Below are 10,415 nucleotides of genomic sequence, written 5' to 3'. Positions count from 1 at the left end.
AACGATTTGCGAACGAATGAACGATATCATCGTTCAATCACTCATTTTAATCGTGTAGTGGATGTGTGCCTTTATACATAGGAAATATAACTACAAGCACACAGTGCACCCTCTCTATAATGCCACATGCCAGCCAGGGTGACATACTGTATAATGGGATGAACATGCATGAATGCACATTTGTGCTGAGAGACTACCTGGTGGTAAGTAAGGGCGGTGGTAACATTTATATTTATATTATAGAAATCGCACACTGTATAGTAACCCCAGAACATTTAAGTTGTATAATAGGTTTATTCATCCATCGAGACAATAAATTGTGATAGAAGGCAATCATCATCTACAGGCACAACATTCACAGTTATAGGTTTGTACTTGTGACTGGAAAATTATAGTTTAAAAACACAATATAATATAGACATCTATAAACATGGAAACATTCACCGGCCATCTTAGGACTGGCATACACTTGCTACCATGGTGCAAGTTGGGTTAAGAATAGCCATACTGGGGTTGGCATACAGTGGGTATATAGGGCACACACGAGGAATCAGTGGTTACATTATCGGGGCATTCCTGATTCAGCATCCATCCAGCGGATCTCAAATGTTGTAACGAGATCTGGGCGCAGCGTGTTGAAGGGCAAAACCCGCAACAGTATTCCACGGAAACGCAGCGTTTTTAGCACTCAGTTTACCTGACCAGACGAGTCTCTGTATTTATGTCACACTAGGGATTGTACAAACTGCTAACACTCCAGAGCGACAACTATCGCCCTATATATGAATGAAGCGTTTAACCACTTCCTGACAAAGGCATTTTTCCCCTTTTTTCATCATGCAGTCAGACAAGGGTAGGCAACGTGTGGCACTCCACCTGCTGTGGAACTACACTTCCCAGCATGCCTTGACAGCAAAACTGTGGCATGGCATGCTGGGAAGTGTAGTTCCACAGCAGCTGGAGTGCCACACGTTGCCTTACTGCTGCAGTAGCATTTTATCTCTCTTAGTTTTTTCCATAACAGTCTTCTTATGGGAAAGGCTTACGCTTGGCAGCATATCGGTGTAAAATATTACAAGTCCATTAAATGTGAACAAAATAAGCAAAATCCGGGAAGAAACTGCAAAAGACTTCTTGCTGAATATCTTACTAAATTGTAGCGATCATGTGGATTTGACCATATTTTAGAAATAGCTGTCTCAAGTTTAGCTATGCCACATATTAACTTTCCTTCAACAACCCATCACAGGTTCCAGCATTTTTTATTTTTTTTTACTTTTCGTCATCATTGTTTTGCCTCTTAACCAGGGGAGTGTCTGATTAGTTTATCTCCCCAACATAAATCATTTTATTACTCTCCGTTACTGCTAATAGATAGTTTTCATGGAACAATTGCTGCTGGAAAGCAGGAGAGTCCTAAACAAAAAAAAAAAAAAAAATTTCCTCCACACTGCCCTCTGCTGGGAGACCTGGCTAAATACATGCGTTCTATGGCACCACAGAATGGGCAAGGTACAGGGGGCGGAAGTGCAGTTTCCTGCCCACACAGTCCAGCAAAAAAAAAAAAAAAGTTGGCCCCTCGTGGGCTCGCCACGCTTCGGGCTCGGTGGCTTGCTACATGATTATATTCCCCCTCTATGCACACTCGGATGGTAGGGAATGACGTTGGACACTGGCTGATGACATCAGGGTCAATCTACGGAAGGGCATCTAGCTGCTTCCCCACAGAATAGGCCATACGCTTAGAAGTGAGGCACATTGCTAATCTGTAAATAGTAAAAGAAGAGACTTCTATAACAAGGAATCATCTAGTGCACAGGTTCTCAAACTCGGTTCTCAGGACCCCAAACAGTGCATGTTTTCCATGTCCCCACACTGAATCAAGTGAAATAATTAGCTCTACCTGTGGACCTTTTAAAATGTGTCAGTGAGTAATGAATACATCTGTGCACCTGCTGGGTAAGCTGCAAAACGTGACCTGTGAGGGGTCCTGATGACCGAGTTTGAGAATCACTGATCTAGTGTCAAGGAAAAAGTGGAGATTTATAATCCATTCAAGTCAGGCTTTACCTTTACTGTCAATGCACATAAGGTATTTGACCACTGTTCATTTAGTAACTAACTGTAACCATGAAGATTTTGCATAGGTTAACGGTGGAACGTGTGGCAACTATTTTCTTTTTTTTTTCTCATAGTAAAACTTCTAAAAATCAAATAAAAACAATGATATGGAGCTACCAGTTAAACTCAGCTATGCAGCAACATTCCTACAACAGTATTAACTAAAGAAAAAAAAAACAATCATATATGTGTGTGTGTGTGTGTATATATATATATATATATATATATATATATATATATATATATATATATATATATATATATATGGAACAGATTAAGAATGAATAAATCAAGACCAAATTCAATGGTTAAACTGCAGGTGACACTAAGAGTGATGAACGCACCTGATATAACGTTACAAGTAATATGGGGTTTTATCTTTACATTGTCTGGAACAAGGCTTCATGTTGCTCCATAAGGCAATCTCCAAAACATGTAATTCAGCAGCGGAGAATAGTCTCTGGCTATAGACATAACACACGGAGACTGACATGTTGGACAAGGAAACTACGCGGATGCTCCAGGGAGAGAAGGAGGATGTGACAGGTACATGGTGGAGGGGGGAATCTGGGAGAGTGTAACTGCAGAAATTAGGACATACGCCCAGGCCTCTTCTTTATAGTCTGAAAAAGAAAAGTAGGCAGGTGGTTTTAATGTTATGGCTGATTGATATGTATGTATGTATGTATGTATGTATGTATGTATCAAAATGGCAATAATATTGCCATGGCAGAATAACAATCAGGACGTGTCCATGTTTTAGCACAGGTGGTTAGATCAATTTGACTGAGGTACTAATTAAGTCACCTGTGGTCAAACATGGATATCCTTAAAATCTGGACTGTTAGGGTGCCTTGAGGACTATTTGGGAACCTTTGGTTTAAACATTTAATTACTGGACAATAAAAATGCATATGCCAGTTTCATACTAAGAACACAGAATATCAACTGAATGAACATTAGAAACAATTAGAAACAATATCCACTATACTCGGTTATATTTGGGCTGAAATAGAACACAAAGTCTAGCGTATATTGAAATAATTATAGTCCTAAACCCGCCTAATAAGGCATTAGATAGCAAAACTTATACTCAGGACTCCCAATTAACCGGGAAGTTCCGGCATAAATGGCTGAATCCCTTATTAGACAATCTAATTCCTGAGCAGTTTTGTGGGTGAATTACCATAAACTTATTTTCCAAAACCGTAAAGAATGAAAATGTAACTTTATATTGCGCCTATCTCAGGGATGCAGCTCAAGAGCCAACAATCGGGTGCCTACATTTTCCACAGGAAATGGCTTTAACCATTTGCGATAAATAGCGTTTATTTTTACTTTAACAACTGACCTGGTTGATGTTAACGCCGGTCAGCTTCTCCAGCGTTTCCGGTAGGCGGCCGAGGATTTCCAGAACTTCGCCTGTGATCTTGGAGGCTCCAATCTCGTTCCCACCGCTGGACACCATTTTTATCTTCTTCACCTGTGTTAAAGGCCTGCTAATCTCCTCTGCAACCTGGAAGAGAAAATGCAGCGTCACCCTAAGGACAGAAGTGGGCGCACAGCCATTAGTCCATTCAATTTAGTGGGCCTGAACCACATAATCGTGCCTGTGGGGGCCGCGGAGGAGACCAGGGGCGTGAATGGGTTACAGGATTGCAGTGTAAGTAAAACAGAACTGTAACGCATGTTTGTAACCATGTCTGGTCCGATGCGGCTGTAGTATGATTGGGTTCACAGCGAGTTCTGAAGTTGATAAAAAATATGAGATATGGTAAGAACTTACCCTTGTTATCTCTATTTCTACGAAGTCCATAGGGTTCCACAGGATACCTTGGGGTATAGGTGTGACGTCAGTCGCAGGGCACCAAAGAGTTAAGCTTTCAGCCTCCCAGGATGCACTAGGTCCCCCTCCTATACCCCGCCCCCGGGCCAAGGCACCTCAGTTAGTTACCAAGCCATAGGCCGGAGGAGGAGAAGGAAGAGAGAGAACAAAGATCTGGACACATACAAGAATCACATTCTCACCAGAGGGAGACGGAAAACCGGTGACCAGAGCAAAGCCCATCTGCAGCACAGGTGCGACAGGGCGGGAGTCCTGTGGAACCCTATGGACTTCGTAGAAATAGAGATAACAAGGGTAAGTTCTTACCATATCTCATATTTTCTACTTCAGGGTCCATAGGGTATCCACAGGATACCTTGGGGATGTCCCAAAGCAGTATCCTTTAAGGGTGGGGACGCTCCTGTGCAGAAAGGAGAATCCGCCGCCCGAAGGAAGCATCCTGAGAGGCAAAGGTGTCAAACCTGTAATACCTCACGAAGGTATGGACAGAAGACCACGTAGCAGCCTTGCAGATCTGAACTGCCGAGGCACCACGTCGAGCTGCCCACGAAGGACCCACAGACCTAGTGGAATGAGCCTTCAGAGAAGGAGGGACCGGTAGGCCTTCATGAAGATAAGCTTCAGAAATAGCCATACGGATCCAGGCTGCCAAAGTTTGCTTTGAAGCAGGCCAACCCTTTTTACGGAAGCCAAAGAGGACAAACAAAGCGTCCGACTTCCTAAACGAAGAAGTGCGGTCAACATAAGTCCTTAAGGCCCGCACAACATCCAAAGAGGCCTCACCCACGGAAAGACCCGGTGAGTTAAAGGCCGGAACAACTATTTCCTCGTTAATATGAAACTGGGAAATAACTTTGGGAAGAAACTCGGGCCGAGTGCGGAGCACTGCCCTGTTCCCATAAAAAACCAAGAAAGGGGGTCTACAAGAAAGAGCCCCTAACTCAGAAACACGTCTGGCCGAAGCAATGGCCAGAAGGAAAACAGTCTTAGCTGTTAGCCATTTAAGATCCACTGAGCCCAGTGGTTCAAACGGTGGTCCTTGGAGAGCCCTCAGGACCACAGCCAAATCCCAAGGCGCCACAGGTGGAACAAAGGGCGGCTGAATGCGGAGAACACCCTGCATAAAGGTGTGCACATCCGGGATTGTAGCAATCCTACGGTGAAACCAGACAGATAGGGCCGAAACCTGTACCTTCAAAGAAGCAAGGCGAAGCCCATGATCTAGTCCCGCTTGCAGGAAGGCGAGAATCCGAGACAGACGAAACTCCCGCGGTGCATAACCTCTCGGTCGACACCACTGGAAGAACGTATGCCACACGCGATGGTATATCCTCGCGGAAGACGGTTTCCGAGCTCGTAACATGGTACGCACCACAGAGCTGGAAAACCCCCGGGACCTCAGCATGGCCGTCTCAACAGCCACGCCGTCAAAGACAGCCGAGTCAGGTCCGGGTGAAGGCAAGGACCCTGAGACAGAAGGTCCGGTCGTAGCGGCAACCGCAGAGGAATGTCCACGGACAGACCCTGAAGGTCTGAGAACCAGTGCCGTCTGGGCCACGCGGGAGCTATCAACAGGAGCGTCCCTCCTTCCTGTTTGAATTTCCGGATTACCCGTGGAAGAAGGGAGACCGGAGGGAACAGGTATGCGAACCGGAACGTCCACCGGACGGACAGAGCATCCACCAGAGACGCCCCTTCGTCTCTTGTGCGAGACCCGTACACCGGCAACTTGTTGTTGTGCCGGGACGCCATGAGGTCGATTTCTGGAAGACCCCACCTGTCCACCAGTAGTTGAAAAACGTCCGGGTGCAGGGACCATTCCCCCGGATGAACGTCCTGGCGACTTAGAAAGTCCGCCTCCCAATTGAGCACTCCCGGGATGAAGACCGCTGATATGGCCGGAAGATTGCGCTCCGCCCAAACCAGGATCCGAGAGACCTCTACGAGAGCCGCCCGACTGCGAGTTCCTCCTTGCCTGTTTATGTAGGCCACGGTGGTAGCGTTGTCCGACTGGACCTGCACCGGGCGACCCTGGAGAAACCGCTGTGCCTGCTGGAGAGCATTGAAGACCGCACGGAGTTCCAAGATATTTATTGGAAGCTCCGCTTCTGTCGGCGTCCACCTGCCCTGGAACAAGTGTGGACCCGAAACTGCTCCCCAGCCCCGAAGACTGGCGTCCGTTGTCAACAGGACCCAATTTGGAACCCAGAACGGACGTCCCTTGTTGAGGTGGGTCGTCTGTAACCACCACGTAAGGGACAGGCGAACCTCCTGGGTGAGCACAATCGTCTGGGACTTCAGAGACTGAGTCAGCCCGTTCCACTTGGACAGGATCAGGTGCTGCAGAGGTCTGGAGTGAAACTGGGCGTATTCCACCATGTCGAACACCGACACCATGGAGCCCAGTAACCTCATCGCCGAGTGTAAGGACACCCGGCAGCTGTGCAGACAACTGCGCACCCTTGACTGTAAAGCAGAGATCTTGTCCTCCGTCACGAAGATCCTTTGCTGTCCCGAGTCCAATAAGGCTCCAAGATGCAGAATCCTCCGAGACGGGATTAGAGTGGACTTCTGCCAGTTGATTAGCCAGCCGTGCCGTTGCAGCAGTGCAATGGTCAGGTCCAAGTGGCGTAACAGGAGCTCTGGAGATCCTGCCACCAATAACAGGTCGTCCAAATACGGCAACATGCGGACTCCCTGCAGCCGCAGAGAAGCCGCCATGACCGCCATCACCTTGGTGAAAACACGTGGTGCTGTTGCCAGGCCAAAAGGTAACGCCCGAAACTGGAAGTGGTCGCTGCTGATTGCAAACCTGAGGAACTGTTGATGGCGCCAAAGAATAGGGACATGCAGGTAAGCGTCCTGTATGTCCAATGACACCAAGTAGTCCCCAGGTTCCAGCGCCAGAATGATGGACCGTAGGGTCTCCATCCGAAACTTCGGGACCCGCAAAGACTTGTTGAGTGCTTTGAGGTTGAGAATCGGACGATATGACCCATTGGGTTTCTGTACCAAAAATAGATTTGAATAGAAACCCTGGCCCCTCTGGGAGAATGGAACCGCCACTATAACTCCAGCCTGGAGCATAGTGTGCAATACCTTCCGCAGCTCCGTAGCCTTGTTCCGGTCTGATGGGAGACCCGTGGTGAAGAAGCGAGCCGGGGGTCTGTGCCGGAAGGAGAGGGCGTATCCGTGGGAAACCACCTCCAGAACCCAAGTGTCTGTCGTAGTAGTCGACCAACACTGGGCGAACTGTAGCAGGCGGCCTCCCACCCTGGGATCCCCCAAAGGGAGGCCCGGACCGTCAGGCCGCAGGCTTGCCATCTGGCTTGGGGGCCGGACGTCTGGTACTCCATGCCTGCTTCCGGGGCTTGACCGATTTCTTAGGGCCAGCCTGTCGAGGAAACGACTGTGGTTTGGGCCTGCCCTGGGCCCTAGATGACCGAAAGGACGATGGTCCCGAACCAGAAGGAGCAGCGGCCGACGGGAGACAGGCAGATTTGGCTGCCGCCAGCGTGGCCACAATCTTATCCAGATCCGGACCGAAGAGAACTTCTCCGGTAAACGGCAACGCTTCCAGACCTTTCTTGGAATCTGCGTCCGCCTTCCAGGATCGCAGCCACAAGGTGCGACGAGCAGCTACCGCTGCTGAAGAAATTCTAGACACCAGAGTACTAATGTCTAGAGCCGCCTCGTTGATGTAGGTGGCCGAATCACGGAGATTGCCAATCAACTCCGCCTGATCGGCCGGACAGTCGGATTCAAAAGAAGCCTCTAATGAATCCGCCCAGCGCTCCATCGCTCTGGCAACCCAGCAAATGGCCATAGCCGGCCGTGCTGCCCCCCCTGCAAGGGAATAAGCGGACTTCAGGCAGATTTCTACCTTGCGGTCCGTAGCATCCTTAAGGGAGGACATGGATGGCATCGGCAATGTGGCACTACGGACAAGACGGGTCACGTGAGAATCCACCTGTGGAGGGGATTCCCACTTCGCAAAATAATTATCCGCGAACGGATAAGCCACCGCCAGGCGTCTCTGCGGCTGGTATCTTTTGCCAGGTTGTTTCCACGCCTCCTCTAAATGGTCCACCAACTGACCCGAAAGAGGAAAGACTGTGGCATCGCCCTTCACATCTTTGAAAAAGGCATACTTAGATTTAGCCGCTGGGGGAACTTCGTCCTCAATCACCAAGGCTGTGCGGACCGCCCGAATAAGTCCAGGAATATATACTTTGGACTTAGCATCAGCGTCCTTAGTATGGAGAGGTTCCTGATCGTAAGGATCTAGAATCTCCCCATCATCAGACGTCCCTTCGTCATCCTCATAAGGAGCGGACAGAGACGCCACCGGCCTTTTATGAGACCGCATCACAGACTCCCCTTGCAACACATCCGACAAGTGCTGTACAGAACTCGTCAGGGAGTTAACCCACGCTGGCTCCTGAGAACCCGGGAGCGGGGAAATAGGGAGACTGTGGGGTACCACCAATTGTCGTGGGAACCCCTGCATGGGTGACGACACCACAGACTGCTGGGACAAACCCATCGGAGTAAACGCGGGCTGCGGAGCTAACTGGCCCACTAAAGCTGTTAACGCCTGAGCGAAACAAGCCCAGGGCGGCTCCTGTACCGGTGCTGTAACCGTAATAGGCCGCGCCATGGACAAACACTGCCGGCAAAGGTCCTCCGCGCTACCCTCCCCCTCCGCTAACGGTACTTTGCACGTGGTACACTGTAGCCGGAGGGGAAAATCACTTTCAGACATGATGGCACCACGTATGTGACCTCTCTCACCAATTAAGTATTAAATAGGCGAGAGACCACCCTGCAGCACCGCACCGCAAGGGCTTTAGCAGAAAGAACAGGGACAGTAATAAAGCTGACAGTTTAGAGAAGAAAAGATTACAGGCAGCAGCGCTAGCACAGTCACATACAATGCAGAGAAATAACAATTCCTGCACTAACAGCGCTGATCACTCAACTACCCAGACACAGGGCCTGGTAGGACACAGCGCTGCATACACAGACCTGACCACAGCGGAGGAGAGGTATGCGGGGGGACCCAGACCACGATGCTTCCGTCCAGCGCTTCCAGCAGCGTTCACCATGCGTTCTGGAGAAGATGGCCGCCGAGGAGCAGAGAGGAGGCTGGCCTGGGGGAGGAGCGCTGCCACAGGACCAGTCGGCAGCATGCAGAGAGGGCTGTGTGCAGCGGGGGAGGCGCCGGCTGTGAGACAGGGAAGGCGCGCTCCCCTGGCATGCATTTAACCCCTGGGACGCCGCAGCGCTACCGCTCTGCTGCGGTCCGCTGTCCCAGGGGGTAGTGGAAGCGCAGGTTGGTCGCCTGGCTCCACGCTGCAGCCAGTCCCCAGGGAGCCCCCTGCCTGGGGACTTAGGACCATGTGATCAGCGGGGACCCACCGCGGGACCCCGCTGCTTACCTCTGTCCCCCTTGAATCCGGCCATGGTCCGGAGCATCTGGGGTCACCGCTAGCTGTGACCCCAGACGCCCACCAGCATCCCCGGATCAGTACCGGCGTTCTGGTACCGGCGGGGTGTAGGGAAGACAGCATGGACGTCAGGACTGACTGTCCATGCTGTTCATCCAGATGTGCAGCCACAGCTGCATGAAAAATAAGCTTCAGGGGCTCTTCTAGCCCCCACTCCAACAGGTGCACCCGACTCCGGCCGGGCACCAAACTAAACTGAGGTGCCTTGGCCCGGGGGCGGGGTATAGGAGGGGGACCTAGTGCATCCTGGGAGGCTGAAAGCTTAACTCTTTGGTGCCCTGCGACTGACGTCACACCTATACCCCAAGGTATCCTGTGGATACCCTATGGACCCTGAAGTAGAAATTGCAGTAGACAATGCAAATGCATTACAGGTAATGGCCGGGTGGAACAGATAGGGCCTGATTCTAAGTGCCACGTTCCTGCAGCTGCTTACCCGTCGGCCGTGCATTATAGTCCCTTTCATATGCTAATGTGACAATCGGATGAACTAATTCGCCAATCTGCGCTTCTGAAAGTGCAAGCCTATCCCGCCCACTGTTTTACCGTCTGCAGACGTCGCCATCATCATTCGTATGGGCACTTACGCGAGCCCTTATGCTAGGTGCAAGAGATCCGTCAGAAACAGGCGTCCCGGTTCCGTAGGCACAACAATGCCATCAGAAATAGCTGCTCCGTACGTAGTGATACTTGTCCAGAAACGCCAACTTCACGCTGGTCTCTGTTCGCACACAAGACGCGGCCACGCACGCACCTTCTTGTGACTTCGGACACATAGTAGTGCTACGCATGTGCACACCGTGTTGTGCGATTAAGACGATTGGGCAGTCGGGCTCGAAAAGTGGGAGCTGCGTCCATTTACACAGATGCACCAGACTCAGGACCAGGCCTATGAGTACTCCTGTAGTGCTTAACGTAGCAGAAGCAAATGCACTAGT

The 10,415-nt window shown here is 50.3% G+C and overlaps 1 protein-coding gene across 1 annotated transcript in view; it reads right to left on the bottom strand.

Moving 5' to 3' along the window:
- Window positions 1–274: 274 nt before the first annotated feature.
- The window catches only part of FLOT1 (flotillin 1), a 32,997-nt gene continuing 22,856 nt past the window's right edge, over window positions 275–10,415 (bottom strand). The window contains exons 12-13 of the mRNA XM_088481482.1: window positions 3,473–3,637; window positions 275–2,744 (exon numbers count right to left, since the gene is read on the bottom strand). Of these exons, the coding sequence (XP_088337608.1) occupies window positions 2,712–2,744; window positions 3,473–3,637 (198 nt within the window). The 3' untranslated portion in view covers window positions 275–2,711. The remainder of the gene's footprint in view (window positions 2,745–3,472; window positions 3,638–10,415) is intronic.

Source organism: Taudactylus pleione, unplaced genomic scaffold (genome assembly GCF_031769625.1).
Source record: "Taudactylus pleione unplaced genomic scaffold, aTauple2 ptg000274l, whole genome shotgun sequence".
Lineage (NCBI taxonomy): Eukaryota > Metazoa > Chordata > Amphibia > Anura > Myobatrachidae > Taudactylus > Taudactylus pleione.
Note: the sequence above shows the minus strand (reverse complement) of the source record. Positions and strands in the feature narration are given on the sequence as shown.